Source organism: Corvus cornix, chromosome 2 (genome assembly GCF_000738735.6).
Source record: "Corvus cornix cornix isolate S_Up_H32 chromosome 2, ASM73873v5, whole genome shotgun sequence".
Taxonomy (NCBI): Eukaryota; Metazoa; Chordata; class Aves; order Passeriformes; family Corvidae; genus Corvus; species Corvus cornix.
The window spans coordinates 44,371,233-44,392,974 of NC_046333.1; the positions used below are offsets into that span (position 1 = coordinate 44,371,233).

Consider the following 21,742-nt stretch of genomic DNA (forward strand, 5'->3'; position numbering starts at 1 on the left):
AAAGAGCAAAACTAGTTGTACTGTTATAGAAATAAGTTTTGGAATTACTTGAACAATAACTTGTTATAAGACCTTCAAGATCATAATAGTTCATAGTACTGAATGTTTATTTTTGGTAATTTATTTTCTTAATAAGACAGCAACTGTGAAAGCTGCTGTTGGCAAGCCAGTTTTCACATAATTTGTAACTTTGTAAAACTAGTAATTACTTTGTGCTTAAGGTCTTCAGGTTTTTTTGGTAAACAAGGAAAATTAGTTGACTTGAAAAGTCAACGTCTCTTTGATGTGGGATGATAAAGTTATTTTTCTGAGAAGTAATTTTGTTGTAGCAGTCAGATTTTTGAGCTTTATAAAAGATTATTGCAGTACCAAATTACAGCTTTCAGAGAAGTACACAGTGTTATTCTGGAGAAATAACAGAATAAAACCCCAAGAACTCTAGAGCGAATTACTATGAAAATCTTCCTTTCTTTAGTTTGGACACTGTCATGCTAAGCCCAGAGTGCTTTGTTGTGAATACATAGCTATTTCAGTTTTCTTAGGCTGGGGAAAGGAAGGCTCCAAAGCACACTGAATTATTTATGCCTATCTCTATTTTCTTAAGAGCTTGGCTTCAGCCTCTGACACTCATGTTTGTGAGGTGGAGGATGGTGTACTGCAACCTCTATTCCATGTGTTAATCTCTCTTCCAGCATTATTTGTCTGTTCATGTTTTTGTAAGTGAAAAATGACATCTAAATGGAGTTTTCATTAGATTGACACAAGCTGTATGTACAGATTTAATAGCAGTTTTATTCCTTGTTGACCACTCTAAATTTCTGGTTGTGGATGCATTTTAACTCTAATAGTACAAGCTGTTCTAATTGGAGTTTGTGAGCTTTTTAAATACGTGTCAGCATCTGTAAGAGCCTCATACTGTGAAATGGAAAATACTCCAGTGTAAAATGTTTCAGGTTCAATATTTTCAACCTGAAGATTAATTTTTTTTTGTTCATCAAGATTTATGGGTTAGTTTTCTTGAGGTGGTGCTAGGCAATTGCACACCCATGTTCACCCTATTTCAGGAGTATAGCTAGGCTCAGACATGTTTATAAAGCCCTGATAATTGTCATACCTGTTGTTTCCCATTGTGATGTTTGGAGCCAGACATCTGTCCAGAGAAGGGCAGTGAAGCTGCGAAGAGTAAGTCCTACAAGAAGCAGCTGAGGGAGCTTGGGGATGTTCAGCCTGGAGACGAGGAGGCTCAGGGGAGACCTCATTATTCTCTACAACAACCTGAAAGGAGGCTGTAGCCAGGTGGGGGTCAGTCTTTTCTCCCAAGCAGCCAGTGACAGGAGAAGAGGAAGTAGTCTAGAGCTGCACCAGAGAAGGCTCGGTTTGGACATGACAGAGAATTTCTTCACTGAAAGGCTTGTTAAGGCCTGGAACAGGCTGCCAAGGGAGGTGGTGGAGTCACCATCCCTGGAGGTGTTTGAGAAACTCCTGGACATGGCACTTAGTGCCGTGATTTAGTTGATGTGGTGGTGTTTGCTCAAAGGTTGGACTTGGTGATCGTGGAGGTATTTTCCAACCTTTTTGATTCTGTGATTGCCCAATGTGTGTCACTCCTTTCTGCATTAAAATACTTACGAACTCAGTGCTGTCTGTTTTACCACTGACAGTAGTGGTGATATATTCATACGATTAATTTGGCTTGTCGGTTGTTAAATGGGACTTACCACAATGAGAAAAGATCTTAATAAACATGTTAAGTAAGTCTTCTTTATAGTGTCAGAACACAAAAGACTGGAAAAAAAAATATGACCAGGTGGAAGATGGCATCCCTGCTGTAGCATGTTTTTGTCAAATAAAAAGATAGCAAGTGGAGTATATTAGCTTGTGGCTGCTGCTCAGAACCCTTTTTTCATCCCTTGTTCCTGCAGTGATTTGAGGTTGACCAAGCATGATGCCTGTTAACTTCCTGGACCTGCAGCAGTTATTATATAGTGGCATAGCATAATGTACAGCTCTTTGTCTGTTTCCAGGCTTCCATATGCAGAGTGACTTTGGATATAGCCTGTAATGGTCTGTACAGTACCTGCTTCTCTTAGCTTGCAGTGGCCCATCCATGAGTATAATGGTTTGCAGTTGAGACACACGGTGTAGGTTTACCTTTGTCTCCACCAGAATGTAGGTCTGAGGTATGGCCTTTTGAGAAAATCAGGCCAGTATGCTTAATGTGATCTGGGGTAAAGAACTGTGTGAATGGGCAGCAAGGTGTTTTTTGAGATTTATTTGTAGTCATTCCCTGTGTTTTCTAAGGTTTTCAGGATTGCCTTTCACTGGAGGAGTAAACTCTGTGAAATAAGTGTAGGAATTACGACATTAGGTGGTTTTGTAAGTTAGACTGAGTTATCAGAGGTACTATGAAGGAGGAGTGTTCTTTTCCTCCTGTGGCTGAAAGATGTTTGTTTGGTACTGAGCCGTGTAAGAGGGTAAAAGGTGGCAAATATATGAAAATGAGAATGAGGACAACCTGAAGTTGAATAAAGAAAAGAAGAACATGAAGTACACCAGTAGAAATGTCCTGCTTAGATAGGTGGTTGCTAACAGACTGTTTTAGTTATGTGGTGGAGGAAGATAAAGTACAGTAGAGTTCTGAACAAATACAGGTTGTGGGTGTATCTGAGAAATGGCCATCCTTGTCATATTCAAAATAAACCAAATGAGATTCTAGGAAAAAGTGCTACCTAGCAAATTGAGTAGATTTAAACTGTATTAGACTGCTAGATGTCTTCCTTCTCTAAAATGAAATCTGAGATCCCAGTGCCAGCTCCTCCCCTGTCATGTTTTCAGTATAAGGTGATAACATTTGACATAGTGTTCGACTGTTATGTACTCACCTGTATGAAATACACTGTGTTGAAGTGACCTTTAGTTATTGGGTAGCTTGCTCATACTTAGGAAATGTACTGTGTGTTGAAGGGAGCTCTACTTACTCATACTTTCATGCTTAAAAGGCATTACCAAAATGGCAAGTTTGTTTTTGGTTCAGTAACTGTTGGTATAATTAAGGAAAAAAAAAAAATCCCACAAATACACTTACTCATACTTTCGTGCTTAAAAAGCATTACCAAAATGGCAATTTGTTTTAGGTTCAGTAACTGTTGGTATATTTAAGGGAAAAAAGAAATATCACACATACAGTTGAGTCTATTTATTTCAGGGAGGTTTCGGAATTCTGAAGAGCATTACATACTTACAAGCTTTTAATTCTTTTCCCTACCTAGTCAGACGATAGGTATGTAAATGCCTGCCTTGCATACCTTCATATTTGTTCAGTAACAGGGTGCTGAAACATTTCCCATCTTTTTAAGCCTATCTGCCAATATGTTTAGGTATTCATTTAATTAAAATTATTATTGTATATAATTTAACCTTTCTTGCTAGACTCTTGGATGTGTAATATTTTTCAGCTGTGTCATGTATTTCAAATAAATCTGCTTGGTTAGTGTTTAGAATAAAGGAAATACTTCTTTGGAACAGCGAGATCCTCACTAAGTCTGCAAGTTATTCAAGATTTTGGCTCATCTGGCAATGTGTCAGAAGGCAAATTTGGTGCGCTAAAAGATGAGTTACCTGAAGGCAGATGGGAACTCTTAGAGTGTTGGAAAGCAGTTCCATTGACATCACCAACATAGCAATACTCATACTTGGCATAACTCATAGCAAGGTGCTGAATGGTTTCATTAGTGATGAAGGTTGGCAACGTTCGACATACGCACCGCGTTTCGCTTCAGCCTCCGATGGCTCGCAAGCCATGAGTGGCAACTGAAAGGGGCTTTTCATCATGTCTGTGTGCAAGACACTCATGTAGAACCAGTAATGTCCCAGATTCAGAGGCACAATAGGCAGGTCTGCAGCCCAGTGTCCTCTTACAGATGTATTTTATCAGCTGGCATAATTCCAGCTCAAAGTAGCTTGTCCTTTCCCACCGCTCTAAACTCTGCTAGTAAAAAGGGATTTGTTTGTTTCCTAAAGCATTTTCAGCTCAAGTAGGTGAATATAATTTTACCTAAATTGAAAGATTGTGTGATTTCCCTGGATGATTATTGCCTCACATTGTGTTGGTAGAGGGGACTTGTAACACAGATATACTTGACCTTTTTTTTGCAAGGTTGAGCATCTGTGTGACCTGCTTGTAGTCTACAGGCATACAATTACCATTTTATGGATTACAGTCTTTATGCAAAAGGAATTCTTCCTGTGTTTTATTATCTGCTATTCTGTGAGATGTACTCAAATGGCACTGCTTAGAAGAAAAAAAAAAAAAGCTAAATTTGAATGGTTTGAAGCATGTGCAAGTTAATGGTAAAAAAGCAGCTTTGCACACTCCCCCATGCCCAGCATTGTCTTGCAGATGAATTGGGGGTGGGGGGCGGGGGGAACTCATGTGTTGGTTGTTTCTAAGGAGTGCAAATGTGTGCAAATATTTTTACTTCTTCAGGATATTGTGGAAGAGGAAGATGTTTGTTTGTTTGGAGGCTGAGTTTCTATTGCTGTGATAAGAACTATGAAGAAAGCTCAGACATCTGCACTGAGTGCTTTTTTACCAAGTGATAAACAGCCCACCTTTTTATTTTGTGGGTATATGTGCCAAAATTTTCCTGAAAGGTGGGAAAAAATGCTGGCTATGGCAATGTATACAAGATCAGCTACAGTAGTGTCGTAGTCCTGAAACAGTTTATATTTTTTCTTAATATATTGTCATTGCAAACACTTGAAATTATCCTATAAACATTTCACATTAGCCTGCATAAACAAATAAACAGCAATCAATTAAGTTCAGGTAAGAACAGCAATGCAGAGAAACCACAGAGAAAATAAAGTGCAATTAGTGTTTCAGTGTCTCTCCCATCTGAATAGATAAATTGACTGACAGGTTTTGATGTAACTGTGTTGTATCTTTGTTCTGTTTCCAGTTATGCTATTGTCCTCTCTCAGGAATCCCTCAAACATGTTTTATCTCTCCTTTTTAAAAATATTAAAGTGCATGCGAGCAGAGGGACTAAATTATTTAAAATTCTGTGTCTCTGTACTTGTCTGAGTCAGCAGAATACATCTAGGTCATATGTTCCTGAGCAGCTCCAATGCAGAGTATCTTCTTTCTGTGGGGACTAAGTAGACTCATTAAGGCACAGTTATCTTGCCTTTTTACCTATTTATGCCTTCACAAGGCTTGGGTGAAGAATGATGAAAATTATTATATTTTTAAAGTTCAATTCAGATAAGCTTCCTTTGAGCTGGCCTGTTCCATTATCATTGGGCAATCGACTGACAGAGGGAATGCATTCCCTCTTAGCTACAGTTAGCAGCAGTAGATGGAATGATTCTCTAATGTATGCAATTATGAATAAAAAAACCCACTAGTTTTGTTTGTTCATGCTTTCTTCCCTTTCTAGGATGGCTGCAGCTCCTCCAAGTTACTGTTTTGTAGCCTTCCCCCCATGTTCTAAAGATGGGCTGGTGGTGTTTGGGAAGAACTCTGCACGGCCTAGGGATGAAGTACAGGAGGTGGTCTACTTCGCTGCTGCAGAACATGATCCAGGAAGCAAAGTTGAGGTAAGGGTGAATTGTGGCATTCAAACTGTGAGAAATCACTGTTATTGGAAGAAATTAATATTGTCCTGTTTTCTCATCAGATTGTGGAGTCCTTGCTCACTTCACTCAAATCTCTTGAGTAGAAAGAGACAAGATTTTTTAAAAGTCCTGAAAATCAAACTCGGAATGTAGCTTTTTTAACTGGGGAAAACATCTGTGATCTGTACTTTCTCCATCAGACAGGCAAAACTGTTCACATCTCAGGTTCCTGCACCACCTGTCTATTGATTCCTTTTTCCTTTTAAGGGAAAAATATCCTGGCTATCTGGAACTAGAAGCCAATTTTCAGAGTTTATCACGTGCCAAACAAATTATTCTCATTCATGGTTGTTGTTTGGCAGTAATGGGGGCTGACTGTGCTACACAGGTTGCAAAACAGGCAGACAGAAATCTGGGCCTTGAGGAACTTGTGCTCTAATAAGGGAATGTGAGAGGAGGAGAATGAGAGTGTGCAAGCCTTGTAAGCCAAACTTAACTCTTGTACGTGCCATTGGCTCTGTTGGTGTGTTCTGTAGCTGGGCACCTGCATCATGGTCAACTTTGAGTGCTGTGGCTTCTTTCTAAATGCAAGGCTGGATGTGGAGTCCTGAAGCTGGACATTGATGCCATGGATGCAGGTTGAAAAGGACCCTGCTGGAAGTTACTGTAATTGTAGTCTGTTACTGCAGGCTCGCTTCAATGACAGGAGAAATGAAAGGATAAGCAGATGGGGAAGAGTGAAGCAAAGGGACAGATGAACAAGAAGACAGGAAGAGGGGAAAGTGTAAAGTGGAGGTGGAATGAAGAGACTGAGGCATCAGAAGCAAAGACAAGGATCTGTGCAGGTAGTCATTTTATCAGAGGAAACAGAGCCTGATGCTGCACTGCCAGGAGCTTTTAGAGTCCACAGGTTCTTGCTGTGACCGGCAACTGGGAAAGCAGAATCGGTGAGGTTCCCTGCGTTCAGCTTCCTCCTGCCCCTGTGGCTGTGCAGAAGGCTGAGGACAGGAGGTGTTCTGTGGCAGGCTGATGTCTCTCATCCCAACAGATTCTTTATGGATCTAATTGTCACTTGCCCAGAAGATATCCTAAGGCTAGTGCCAGTTTTAACTCTGTTTTTCAAGTGGGATCACTTCCAAATTTCAGAGGATTTGGTGCTCTTCTTTCTAACAGTTAATGTTCTCTTAATTCTTTTTGCTGCCAACATCTAGTACAATGTATGCATTATTAAATGGTTTGATTTTGGATGTAAACAAATCCTCTGCCCCTGTCCAAGAGCACTGCGTGCAGTTAACTGCAGTGCTGCAGCACCTCGGAGACACGTGCTGGCATCGGTAACACAAGTGTGACAATAAGACTAGAAGAAAGCTTCAGAGCAGGTTTTTTTTTTTTTTTAAAGCATCTCTTCATGGAACTGGAAATGAAAAAAAAAAAAAAGTTCTGTTACTGGGGTAGAAGAACATTGGAAAGCTTCTCTGTTTTGTACCCTTAATGGAGAATACTTTGTAACAACTCACTGTTAGAGTTCTCCATTCCTTTGGTCTCTTTTCCCCATATCTTACTCTTTGATGAGTGTCATAATTTGCTGAAGCATATAGTTAAGCCGTAAATAATCTATTATGATTCCTCTTTCACAACATGATTAACCAGTTTAATGCCTTTTTTTACAATTCAGTCATAAACTCAACTCTTTTGCCAGACCTTTTAGAAGCAGGAAGCATAGTTCCTTTTCATAGCACAGCACAGTTTGTAGATTTAGTCTGCTAACCAGAGTCCGCAAGCATTCTCCTTAAATGTTGAATTTTTTTTTAATCAAGGTAAAGTTTGTTGCAGTGTGATGAAGATGCACGTTTAGATGAGGGACTGGAGTGGGCCATTTTTTTTTTTTTTTTTTTTTAAAGTAGGGGCTTAAGTCGTAATTAATGTATACTTTGGCTTCTGCTGGCCTATGCTACTACGTAATTCTTCATTAGCTAGCTGGAGGTTTTTCGAGTAGAGTGGTGTACAGAAACATACAGGCTCCAGATGTTTGCCAAAATTCTTGCTGTTTCCTCCTAGCACAGGATAAAAACAATTTTCTCTGAAAGCAGTGCATGTGATTGCTTATCACTGCATCTTCATTGCACTCAGCACTAAGTATTGTTAATGTTTTCTTTTTTTTTTAACTCATGAATATTTTGAGTGGAGTAAGCTGGTTAAAACACCCTACTGATTTTAATTCTTTGTTAGGTCTAAGGGCTGTCTGGCAGCTTTGCACAGTCGTTGTGTATGGGTAGTGAGTGGTACCTCAAAGTCAAGAAAAGCTTTAAGAAAAGGCTTGAATTCAGCTGCTTCGCCTTGTTAAGTACCAGGCATGCAACACTATCTACCTTTTAAGCAAACTTGTCAGAGGTAATTAACTGATGGGGGAGTGGAGGGGAGTGTCAAAGCTTCTATTTGTAGCTTTGACATACTCTGGGTTATTACTTTGTTCTTTAAAACCCCCGAAAGCTGCCAACACTTCTGTTATTGTTGATGCAGGGTTTTTTGTTTTTTTTTTTACTACAGCTTTCCTTCCCTTGCACTTTGTAAAACTTACTAAACAGTTCTGAGAAACTAAATGTACCATATTTACAAATGGAAAGGTGTGTTTGATCAATTTCACACTATAGTTGTTCTAAGTCAGTAATCCTTTGTGCCTTTGACTGAATTTTTCCTCTCATCCATCCTGGTGTATTGGTGGGGGTTTTTTTTCAAATAAGCAGCTTTTCTCTCCATTCCATATTGTATATTTGCTTTGGTTTCTTTACCTTCATTGGACAATGATAGTGGACTTGGTTTTCATTATATTCTGTGTTTTGCACATAATGTAGTTCAGTGTGTATCAAATTGTGATTACCTGTTTGTGGCTGTCACTCGTGGTCTGAACTTCTGTTAAGAGGTAGTGATGATATGGGCTGCTCCATAGGACTCTGTCAGGGAGTTTGTATCCTAGTTCCTATTTCCACTCTGTGCTGCTCACGTTTGCAGCTGTGATAATGCACAGTGTAACCAGAAATGGCACAGTAATTCGCTGAGATTGTTGCCAGAAAGGAATCGGGCTGGCTGTGCTATGGGGCTATCAGTTAGTTTGTGAGAGGGCCTCAGGGGAACTCGGTGAATGCTGCAAGTCATTTTCAGCCTGATCTTTGTGGCTCAATCTACCCGACAAGCAGCCCTGCAGCTAGCTCATCAACATAATTCCTTCCCTCCATGTCAGCGGGTTCCCAAGACCCTGAACAATGGGGCTTTTCATTAAAGGTCCCGGCTGTGTTATGTGAGTGACAACTTTCTCGAAAGTTTGTTCTTCTCTTGCATTGCAATTTTGCAGTGGCAGATGCTGATCAGGCCTCTTCCTTGTTGTAGTGATCACCCTAGTGCATTTGTGTGTGCAGGTGAAATATTGCTCCCCTAAGCATAAATAAGGTCCTTTTTTGAATTCCTCTGCTAAAAGTAAGTGTGACTTTTTTTTCCCCAGATGTGGATTTTAAAAATTTGTCATGTGTTAGTGAGAATTCTTGTCATAATGCTCTTTAAGATGCAAGCTGCTCTGTCCTATTTTTAAGGTAGGTTTTACTTACTAGATTTCTTTTATTCTGTAGTAACCTGCTGCTTGCTGTGGTTTTCCTTCTCCTGAAGATGTCTTGGCTGAATGACTTTTTTGTAGATGAATTTCCTATGTGGATTTTTTTTCCCTTTTAGATCTACCGTCCTTTTCTTTAACTTGACCTTGTATTCATTATTTCAAAATAGTCATGGTTTCTTGCTTCACTGTAGAGCTGTAAAAGCTCTTTTAACATCATGCAACTTCTTATGGAGGAATGGAAAGGGGAAAGTAGAAAGGGTAGACTAGCAAAGAAGTCTATAAAACTGTGGAATATGCAAAATTTTTCTAGTATGTTGGTGTTAAACACAGGTCTGGGCTAAAAGCCAGCCTTCTGTGGGGTAGGAGGAATTTTTTTGTTCTCTAAAACTTCATGTCATAGTTATGCCTTAGTTATTCTTCTGTTTTCTCTGTTTTTTTGTTTTGTTTGGGGTTTTTTTGTTTTGTTTTGTTGGGGTTTTTTTGGTATGGATACCATTACCTCTCCTTGCTCTGAGTTTTCAGAGGAGCAGAAAGATTTTTTTCTGTACATTGGTCTGAAGACTGCAGACAAAAACTCACTTAAAGGAAACTGGTGGGTTCCTGCCTAGTGTTGCAAGACAGTATAAAGCTTGGAAAGCAGACTTTGATTGTATTAAAGTTGGCTTTGTATCACCTGGAGGTATCTTAATCCTGGTGTTTGTGTCATAATCACCAAGCATCACACCAGTGCTGCAGTTCAGTTCTGGGGTACTTTGGTTCCCTTTTTTGCCAGCTGTTTGGCTTATCTGCATTGTGTCATGGGCAAGGTGTTCAGAATCTCATGACAGAAGTCAATCAACAGCAGGATCTACTGCGAATTTGCTCTTTGGGAAGCCTCCAGGTCAGACTGGCAGTGCTAACTCACAGTCACATTGCTGCAGGTGTGGATGTAAACCTGGGCACCCCCAGTGACATGGGGAAGTGGTGCCTGGCAGGAAACCTTGATGAAACACGGTGGTGTTTGTGCCCGTGATGGAGCTTTATGCTTACTCCATGTAGACAATTGAGGTTGTGGTCTGAAGGCTCGCAGTTCAGAGGTGGTTTAGGAAGCCGCATTCTTGCCTCTCCACAGAGACCTGGTGCTGGCTGGGAGGCAGCAGAGCTCCTGCACATGCAGACAGATGGCTTTGCCCAAGCCACCATGCTGCAGCTCACCCTGAGACCTGGCACAGAGATGGGGAGAGGTATTGTGCGGGCAGACAGCAGCTGATCAAAGAAACTGGTTGCTGCCTTCAGCAGTCGATTGCTTGGCTAATGTGAGCTTTTTCTCTCTCCTGCTCCATTGCAGGCCACTGGCCTTCAAGCTAATGTGTTTGACTTTGGTTTGTAGCGCAGTGCACAACCCGGCAGCAGTTCAGAGGTAGAAGCCATAATCTCTTGGATGTTTCTGCCCTCTCAAAGCCTGTTTTTACTGTAGGAGTGCTGCTTATTTGTTCTCTTCTGCTACCAGAGCAAAACTGGTTAGCTTGAACTAATTTTTTTGTTCTTAATCTTTTTAATTTTCCTTTTTTACTGTAGCAGAGAGGAAGAGGAGGGGAGAGTATTAGAATTATTTGGGGCAAAAAACTGACAACTCTCCCATCTTGACCCAAACCATTTAATTGTGTCAAGTGAGTGAGCAAGTATTTCAAATGCCTAGGATATCCAAGAGTTCTGAGGATAGCTCTGTGATGGGCTTTTTGTGGCTTCTTTGAAATCTGTCTCTTATTGTTTTAAAACATAAAATTAATAAGCTTCATCCCCATTTCAGTTTTACTTTTGCTCCTCGCCCAGGAGACTGCTAAATTTGTATCTTGAAAAGCAAGAGGTGAATTCTTGACTGCTAAATCAACTCTGACTTATAGTGTCTCCAGAGACTGTCCTCAACCTTGGGTACCTTGATGCACTCTGTGCTACTTGATTTATTTAAAGATATTTAAATTTCATTTTGCTGAGCCTGTTTCCATACAGTGGCTCACATGCCTGAGGCTCCTTGGTGGCTTGGTAGAGCAGGTTAGAGTCAGTCAGAGGGCATAGATAGTTCTGCTTTGTGACAGGGGAACTGTTTGGCTTTTTCTAGCTTCTCTAATTATTTTTTTTTTTCTATTATAAATTCTAACATCCTTACTGCTAGAGATAAGATTCAAATTTTATATTTACTGGTTGCACTGAATACAAACAGCTGGGAACAATATGCAAATACAAAGTGTATGTAAAGTGCACCAGGGTCTTCATAAAAAGAGAAAAAAACTGTTCTTAATATGAAGAAGAAAGAAGCACTTTACTGTGGCAGAAATTGGCTTTGTTCTCTATTTGTACATTAGTAAGTGCTTTTATATCTGTCTACAACATGAGGATATAGGTAGTAGCACAATGTGTGTTTCTGAGAGCTGGCTACCTGAGGATTCATCCTGCTACTGGAGAGACTTTTGCTCACTGTTCTGGTTTGACTGTGTGACCACTAGAATTGGGGCTGACTGCTTGAGATGTACCCAGGCTGGATTTATCCTGGTGTATGGCTGTCCCCTTCACTGTGGCACAAGTTTTGCTGCTGTAGGAGCCATCATGGCCATGTGTGGTAAAGTCATCCACGTGTCTTACACTCTATGCTTAGTTCTGCTTAGTGCATAAACAAGCAGTGGTAATAGCATTGGCTTACCACCTCCTTTCTATTGTGTACTACTGCTTGTGTGTTTCTCTTTCCAGAGAAAAGTTACCCTCACTTCTTTGAGCTCTACTAAATTTGTTCCTGTAAATAAGCAGCAAAAGAATTGTCTGTAAAGCTCGTTGGCAGACACATGTGCATGAGATAGTCTGAGCAGCTTCCTTGAACAACTCTGTTCTAGTTTTCCAGATTTCCACTTCACCGTGTTGGGAAAGCCCAGGCAGCCCACATCACCTGTGGAATCACCTGTCTAGACATTTCCAACCAGGCTGTCAGTCTCAATGTCTTGATGGCCAGGGAGGCAGTGGGTTGTGAGACTGCCTCAGCACATTTTTTTCATCCCTCCTTTGGAAGGGGTTTAAAAAGCAGCCATGGCACAGTTTACTGAGTTGCTGCAATCATACAGATACTTTACCTGTGTTCAAATATGTGCTATGGTATGGCAGTGCTTGAAGTAGTTAAGCAAAGAGTTAATGCCAAGTTCGAGCCTGGATCTGATGGCAGGGAAGGGGGTTGGGGTGGGATCTCTTTTGTAATCTGGAATCTTAATGCCCCTTTTCAAAGATCATTTCTTTCTGAAGCATTCCCTGACTATTGCCTTTGTTATCCAGGGCTGAAGCCTATGTGATTTCATTGATATTTCATAATGACCTGACTGACCGTGCTAGGAATTGGGCTTCTGCAGCCTTAGTACAGTAGAAACTGCACAATAGTTTCTTTTCATTAATGAAAGAAGAAATCTCTTGTGCTTATGACTGTCGTGTCTGGTTTTGGAATACCTCCAACTTATCTGCATGCCCTAGCTAGGGTGGGAGATACATTTGTGCCTTGTGCCATTCTTAGAACTCCCTTGATAAGATTCTCTTCTTGATACTGTAAGTGAAATAAAGAAATATCATTAGTTCCCAGCCTGCTCAATTCTCTCTAAAGTTGTTGGCTGCATCTCTTGTATGTGAAGTCTCTCTTCTTTAGTTTTATGTTTTCTGACGGGAATTTACTCTCACAGGGCAGGATGCCAGTTATGCCACTTTCAGGGCTTGAGTTCTAGAAAATCCATGGAGCCTGACACCGCTCACTCTCAGCCTTTATCACCAAATTTGTCAGTATTCTTCTGGTTTTAGCATTCATACTCTAAGAAAAATGTTAGTTTTAGGAAACGCTGAGGTTGGACACTTCAGGAATTTTGAAGACAGGGTTAGTGGCAAGCAGAATCACAGCAGTACCTGAGGTCTGTTTTATTTGTCATTGCCTAGTTTGGCACAGCACTTAGTGGAACAGGCAGCTCTGCTGTTGTGCTGGAGGGATGTGCCAGGTCTGTGGGGTGCAGGAGAGGGGACAGGTTTGGAGTTTTTACCTGGTTTTGAAATCCTGTCATCATCCGAGCTCCTGTTTCTAGAGATCTAGTGGCCAGTGAGGTTTTTTTGGTGGCTAGTGTTGTCTTTCCCCCACTATTTCCTTTTGTGCTCGAGCTGTTGCAAGGATATGTTCTGGTTTCTGTGGAACAAGAAGCAGTGGTTTGCTGTGCTGCAAATCCAGTGTCTGACTCTAGTTGAGCTACCATTACAACTGATGTGTCCTACAAGTGGATAGCCCAGTTCCTTTTGTTTCTTGGGAAAGAGTTTTCTGGTGTTATTTTAAGGGGAGATGGTGAAGTTACGAAGTGAGAGATTTATGTTTAAAATTAATAATCTACTGTCACCTCTGAACCCTATTCTTTTGAGATGCTCATACCTACTGGTATAAATATGAACCAAGCTCCTGCCTTAATACATCAATCCCATTGAGTGCCTACTTTTTATGCTTACTGGGGTAAATACTTAGAGTGGGAAGGTAAAATTTCATCAAGACTTATTCAGCAACATCAATATCCATGACAAATGAATAAGAATCAAGTCAATACTAGTTTTATAAGACCTGTCAGCGACCGTCAGGTTGAAACAGTTTTTCTGTTGTTTAGGTCTTCTGAGACAAGTTATATAAATAAGGCTTGAATATTGTGTGTGTACATGGTTTATTGTATGGAAACTGAATATAGTGTGAAAATATGGTCCATGTTCACTTCTTTTTGGGTTGAGCAACATAAAAAAGCAATACAGAAGGTGACAGCTGTATTTTGAGGTGTGTAGTGTTGCCTATGGATGTTTTCTGGCCTCTGATTACATAGTTAAAAAAACAAAACCACATTTTTTTCAGAATGCTCTGTATTCGTGAAGCAGGAACAAACTATTTCCTCTTTCCCTTTTCTCCACTGCTACCATTGACAATAAGATCTCTGCAATGAATAGCAGCTTTGGAAGTGCTTGGTTTTGGAATGAGGCACCAAGTAATAAGCCATTGGTAGTGAGGATAGCCTTGCAAATATGTTTTGCAGAGGAAAGGCATTCAGCATTTTTTTGGCTTAACTATCACTTTTCAGAGTGTTATCATTTTTCCTTCTAGTAAATCAGAGTCAGTGTAAGCAAGCTTGTATAATAGGGCTATTCAGCGAGAAAGTGCTATGCAAGTGTGGGTTTATGGAGTCCTGAAGTCTCCTCCAGACTGTGCCTAGGTTTTTGCTTTCTGCTGTGGGGTTGAGATGGTTCATGTCCTGGATGGCTCTGCAGGACGGCTCCAGCCAGCTGACCACCTGTGAAATGTGGGGGGGCTAAGGCTGCAGACTTGGGGCCTGATAGCTGCTCTGGGGTTGTCTTGACATGTAATCTTTCCCTGCTGCTCCAGCTCCCCCTTTGCACATGCAGCAAATGCAGTTATTCTCTGTTCACACACAAGCAAACAGCACTGACCTGATGTTCTGAAATGAAATTGTGCAGAATGTCAAAAATGAGATTTATTTGCTGACAGCTCAAAAGGAGAAGGGGGAGTTTTGATAAGAAATGTCAGTTTCAGCATGACTTGGTTACACAATGAAGCAAAGGGTGAACTGTAAAGAGTTTTTATTAGTCAGATCTTAGCTCCTGGCCAGTGCCAAATGTTGTTGCACCTTGATAGATGAGGAATTTGCCTCTACAAAATCACAGTGTATTACTATATAAGCAATTTGGCCTAACAGCCTGGGGAAATATTAGGGACGTTCTCCTACAAATACAGCAGGTAAGTCCCTGACAGGATCTTGTTGCCTAAGCCTGTCCTTAGACTGAAAGAGTTCACTGCCCCTCTGCTTCATTTTGTTTTGTTTTGACCTATTTGCACACATTACCTAATGAAGGTGGCAAGCTCATTTCTTGTATCCCTCTTGCGTGGTCAAAGTGAAGGACTCTGAAAATCCCATTTTTGACCAGAGATAGTCTATTACATGCTTTAATTGCATGCTAGAGGAACTATTACTGTAAAAATCATGGCTCAGGACTGGAGGCTGAAGATGATCATGCTGTATAATCTTTAAGGGGGGAAAGACAGGCTGGTAAAAAAACAAAGCTTCTCACTGCTCTGATAATTTTGGATGATTTCTTTGGCTTTAGGTTTTAATATAGACACAGCCAGGCAAACAAGGCAAATAACTTTTAGTCCATTCTGATGATCCTGTTTACCTTGATATGCCTGATCATATATTCCCCCAAAAAAACTGTTGCAGATTACTTCCTGTAAGGAAGAAGTTACAACAGGAATGCTGGACCCTAAAAGATGCCTTGTAAATACAGATAACTTTAGTTTTCTCAGATGCAAGTTCTGCAGAGTTTGATCCTTGAAAAACTTGATGTGAACTCAACAGTAAAGTGTAAAGTCCATTTCTTTGGTTTGCACAAGCCAATGATGTAATGATGGATTGAGCTCTCATCCATGCTGTCTGGGAAAATAATGCTTGTTTTGAAGGCAAGCGCTTGTTATGAGGAGAAGTAAATGTGTTTGAAACATAACATAATTTCTTTCTTCCTTGCAGTTTCAATGGCTTCTCTGCAGCTTTCCTTTGTATTTTTGACTTGTCAGAGTACATCCACAGACATGTAATTAAAGTAGACCATTTAAAATAGTAGAAACACCAGTTTAAGCAACAGCAATACCCATGTTTTAGTTTTGTGACTGTTTATCAAAGCATACTACTGAATCTTTCAAGGCTTGTTTTTTTTTTTCCTCTTTCTACCAGTTGTCTCTGTCTTGGGGGCAGCTGCAGGGGAGGCAGCAAGGGAGAGGAGGAAGCCTTCTCATGTATTTTGTCCCAGTTACCACTGTTACACTATGTACTTAATAAAGTACTGGAGATGGTGCTTAGGGGAGGTGATAGAATGGTTTGATGTTGTTACTGTGTACAAGTATGATCTGTGTTTTCAGTGTAGCAGTACAGTCTGTCTCCTGCTGCTTTCCACTGATTCTAGCATTTGGATCCTGCTTGTCTCTTGGGAGCCTGCAAGCATCAACACATGTATTTTCCCAGGCTTGTGCAATGTAAGGATATAAAGGTTCAAACATGACACCTACATGTTGTTTTTAAAAGTTGCTTGTTCATTCACGAAACATGGACTTTTTAAATAACGTGTGTCCTTTCTGTACATTGTGATTGTTTAACTTTCTCTCTTGCTGCTGTCTCTGCAGTGCACATACATTGAGATTGAGCAGGTGCCGAAGACTCATGCTGTTGTGCTGAGCAGGCCCTCCTGGCTTTGGGGGGCAGAAATGGGAGCTAACGAGCACGGGGTGTGTGTAGCTAACGAAGCTGTCGTGACCAGAGAACCTGCTTCTGAATCTGAAGCCTTGCTTGGCATGGATCTTGTCAGGTGGGTGTCTTGCTGAGCTGTGACCAGCCTTTCATCATCAGCCTTAGATGATGCTGGTACCAGCTATCAGCTTTGTGGTGTTGGCATGAGGAGATTTTTTAAAACACTATAAGCAGGAGACCTTTCTAGGTAGGGCTCCCAGTACAGCTGAGTTAACACTTAAAACACTTGCAGTCTGAGTTTAGCTACCAAGTATGTACCATGCTTATACTGTTGCAGGTTCACTCAATCTACCTTGTCTACCTACCCTTCAGTCTAGCAGTGGCTGTTCTGACAGGATAAGAGATATGATTATGTTGTTAGTAAGGAACTGCTAACTAATTTGTAATATCAGATTGCCAGTGTGCCTTTCATTCTCCCTCCCTTTACAGCAGCCTACTCTGACCTAAAAAGCTTATTCTGGGCTTATAGCCAGCTGTAGACATAAACAAACTACTGTGCCTTACTTCAGCCCATGCATTCCAATGCAAACCATTGCCCTCATTCAAATGCTGGCACACAAACTCCTGTGAGCCTGTTCATTGACGGCCGTCTGCCCAAAAGTCTTGTGCTACCCTGTAAGTCTCAGCCTGAATGGTGATCTTGCAGTGAGGAGAGTTCAAAGGAGGCTTGGGTGGGGGATGAAAGCTGAAAATCAAAGAAGAGAGAACATGTGAACTTCTTTCAAAGAGAGATGAAGCAAATGGACTCAATTTAAAGACTGAACAGAACAACAGCTGCATATTTAAGTAAATCAGTGTTAGACCCAGTGGTCCTGGAATTTGCCCTAGGATACTTAATGAGCTGACTGAAGCAGTTACAGGTGAATTCTCATTTTTCTTGAGGACTAGTAAAAGATGGGAGAGGTTTTGGTTGACGGGAAAAAGTTAAATGTTGTGGGTATGCTTAGTATAGTTAAAAAGATTTGTTATAAACATGCTTAACCTCAGTTCATGAAGGGGAAAAAACTCAAATATCAAGGAGTTGATGAATGCACAGTAATAACTGGTAGTCAAGAAAAATCCTGTCAAACCATTCTACTTTACTCCTGCAATGAGTTAACACATTTTATAGATAAAAGGATAGGAAATAGATACCTTGACTTTTAAGAGGACATTAAACCTTAGAAGTTATTCTCATAAGCAAGCTGGGAAGCATGAGTTAGAAGGAATTGTTGTTAGGTGTATAGCTGCCTGAAACTGTAACTGTACGTGTTCTCTAAGGCGTCTCTGCAGAAATATGGTTATTACTGTATCCCACAGCTGTAGGGAGGAGAGGAGAGAAGATCCAGCAGGCAGGAATTGTGCAGCAAGATTGATTTAATTATTTTACAAACTCATTTATAGACTTTTTTCTTTGTCGTCTAATTGGACAAAGGATCAGCCACTCCTTGGGGTGATTGGCTAAAATCCTAAAACATCCATTGTCAAAATATTTTTCTCCTGTACCATAAACAAAGCTCTGCAAGGTCACAGGTGTTCATGGTTTACAGAACTTCTGCAAATATCTTCGTGAGAGAGAAAAGTATCTCACGGGCTTAGAAAGAAGCAAGAAAATTTCTTGCTAACAGTATTTTTGTATCCACATATGGTTTCTGCTTCCAGCTAAATCTAGAGGAATATGGGCCAGTTGGAGAGAATGCAGTGGAAATTGGAAATGTGATCAGAGAGCTATAGAATCTGACCAATGAGAAACTCATGAGGGAATTTGGGTTATATTCCTCTTTGGTATTTTCTCTAAGCCCTGTATATACTGAAGGAATCTGTGGAGAAACTGTACCTGCGAGGATGAGTAAATTTAATTGCTTTGAGGGAGACTGAGTAGATGTGAGGGGTTATTTAAGAAAATATAGGACAACCTTTTGTGAGGAAAAGGGCTTAGATATCTGACTTTCTAAGCTCCACCTTTATTTTTTCCCTCCTACTGCAGTCCTTTTGAAACCTTAATAAACCATTGGTTTAAATGTCAAGTTCTGCTTATTTTGGTCACAGTTATTGCAGTCTCAAAGGACTGGTTAACATTCAAATATATATGCTATCCAACAGCTCTAGATTTACCCACACCAGCAAATCAGGACATATCAAAGTAAGGAGGTGCTGGTCATAAACTACAAATAATCGTCACCTGTAGTTGCTACCCTCCCTCTCTTCCTTCTTACCTGCAGAAGAAATTGTAGCTCAGATGCAGAGAGGGTGCTTCAGGCTAGGAGAACCAGAGATGTGTTGTTACCATCTGCTGCTTGTTCCAGCCAAAGTGTTTCTTTCTCTTACTGTGAAGACTTGGCCACTTGAATTAAGTGTGTCTATTTCATGTCACCTCATAGAATAGAGAACCATCAAATATGAAATCAATCTCTATAGGCTGCAGTGAAGCAGCTGGCACCAGCTCTGCCTCTTTGATAGAGTATCACAGCATGTCAGAACACTTCAATGATAATTATGAAATTAATAAGGTTTGTGTGATGGACTTCGGGGTTAGAAGTTGGTCCCATTCCATGCAGGCTGGTCTCCATCCCAGTTAATCTGAATGGAGAGCATGAACCTAGTCACAACACACAGAAAAACTGAGAGAAAACATGCTCCAGCACAAATTCCTAAGGAGCCTTTTTTCTCTAGGGTTTTATTCAAAAGCTTGATTTTTCAAAGCTGTACCAGTATTGCTACATTGGTTGGCTTATCAGGATTTTCTTCAGGTATTCTTCCTCGCTGCCTGCAGTTTTGGGTTTTTTGGAGGCACAGTTGCCTCTATAAAGCACCTGTTTACTAGCGAAGCACATTCGTATGAAGAGTTCATGTATTGTTTTGCTGATGCAGTTAGAAAAGGACAGCATTATCACAAAAAAGGTATATATGGAGAAACCTGTAAGTTACACCCTTATTTTTGCATTTTTGTCTTAATTTTAATCCCTATGTGTTTGTATTATTTATTTGTTCTTTTCATCACAGGTGCAATAATTTTTTCAGAGCCACACAGAGATACCAATCTTGGCAGGGAGTCAAGAATGCTCTTTAAAATGGTATTAATTTGTTTACCAATTTCTTTCCTTAGAGACCTCAAAATTGAATAAAGTAGAATGTCATCAAGTGTGTTAGTTAATTTGGAAAGCCTACATTATGTAACTGATAGGTGAAGTTGAAAAGCTTAACATAGTGTTGTTTTGACAATATGATAGCATATTGGAGGTACTTAGGCAGTGGATTGTACTCAGTCACTGAAATTTTATTAATGACTAATTCAAGTTCTCATCTGGGGGTGAAATTGCTTCAAACTTTTCTTCCAGCTCACCTTGAAGGATGCTCTGAAGTGTGTTAGTGGGAGGGTTATGCTGTGGTTGCCCAGGACACTGATGCTGAGATAACTGACAAGACTTAATTTTGTGGAAATGAGTTGTGTGATTGTTGTGTTGGATGGGGTTTTTTCCCCTTGGTTTTTTTTGCTGTCCCTTGTGACTGACAGATAGGAGCAGCCAGGAAAAGCAGAGCCTAGACCTTTAATGGAAATAAATATAACATTGGAGCCATTTATAAAAAAATCATACCTAAAGGATACTTCTTCAAACTGAATCCCTGCTGTGCTTTTGACAGGGAAAGCTAGACTTTAACCATCTCAAATGGAAAATTTCAGGGAGACATTATTAAAAGTTTTAGTGGGATGTTATGTCTCTTGGCAGGTTTTGATCTAATTATAACCTAATGGTTTTGGTCATTATCTGTGGAGAAGGGAGCAGATTATCACTGAATTTAGTGACTGTATGGTCACCAAGGTAGTTTTCAGTCCATTCACTTACCTGTGGCAGTGGCAGCTCTTGGGATTGCTCTTAGGGAATAAGACATGCTTTTGGGCTAGCTTTTCAATGATGTCTTTTAAATTTTTCTAAATTATGAAATCTGAAAAATCAATTGCACCAGTGATGAAAAGAATGAAGGAAAAACATAAATGCATAGGGACTAAAGATGGAGTCACCAGTACAAAACAAGTTTCAGCTAACAAGAAAAGACAAGAGGGAAGGATCCTATAAATGCAAAGTAAGGAGATGATGGGGGAGGAGCTGTCACTTTAAGGTAGGCCTTAAAATTCTAGTTGGCTCTTGGCTCTTCTTTGTCAGTAAGTGAAAAATAGATGCTGCTGGGAGAGATGAAAACACGGCTTTCAATAATTCAGCCTAAAGCAAGGCTAATGGTAGCCAAGTATTTAACAAAGCAGACCCAGTGCAGAGATCAGGTTGAGAAGTACTGAGATCAACAAATCTGTACTCAAATTATCAGAACCTGATTTGTCTACTGTACTTTTTAGGACAGAAACAGAGTAGTGTTTTCTTGTCATGTGATTTCAAGAGAAATGGAAAGAGCTAGCATAGTACTTTTATCTAAAAAAAGTGATTTTCTTGGAACTATCCATCAGTCAAAATTATTTTGTCCATAGAGCGATTAGAGAAAGACAAACACAGAGGAAAATATTAATGTGACAACATTAATAATAAACAGCAGAGAGAAATTTTGGACTGATCCAGGTAACTCTCCCATTGGATGGAGGCATGGATATGCTGTTGTTTGAAACACTGCATTTCCTCATTACCAGTAATTGGATTTTGGAACCAGTGAAATCGTTTGCAGGTCAGATTTGAACTTCTGGTTACTGCTTTTGTTGTTGATTCAATTAGGGCTGTAAATTATATCAAGGGATTATCTAATGCCTCTTCTTCAAGGCAGGATACAGTCGTTCCCTAGGGCTTTGTTAAATTTATTACCACACCTCAGATTACTTTTCCATAAAATACCCCTGCTTTGCTCGAACTTCCTTTTAAAATTATGTTCTTTCAGACCTATGGTTACTCTTAATTCTGACAAAAGCCATATCTGGTATTCAAACAGTTTTTTGGGGAAGTCTCTGCAGGAACTCTGAAGTATGACTGTGCACAAATGCTTCTCTTTACTGTGTGCAGTATGCATGTAAGGGTAACACCTAGTTTCCATGGCCAGGCAGAGCATTGGGAAAGAGAGGTTGTAATATTGGATATTGGTCCCTTCCCTTTTTTGATAGCTGGTAGTATTAATTTGCTACTTCCCACTGTTGTACAGAAAAGTAAACTTGGTACAGCTGTTACTTAGAAAAAAATGTTTGCAAATTCTCCTTCAAATGTATTCTGCT

General features: G+C 40.2%; 1 protein-coding gene across 1 annotated transcript in view; it reads left to right on the forward strand.

Moving 5' to 3' along the window:
* The window catches only part of SCRN1 (secernin 1), a 39,279-nt gene that overhangs the window by 5,661 nt on the left and 11,876 nt on the right, over window positions 1-21,742 (forward strand). The window contains exons 2-3 of the mRNA XM_039549519.1: window positions 5,442-5,601; window positions 16,434-16,615. Of these exons, the coding sequence (XP_039405453.1) occupies window positions 5,443-5,601; window positions 16,434-16,615 (341 nt within the window). The 5' untranslated portion in view covers window position 5,442. The remainder of the gene's footprint in view (window positions 1-5,441; window positions 5,602-16,433; window positions 16,616-21,742) is intronic.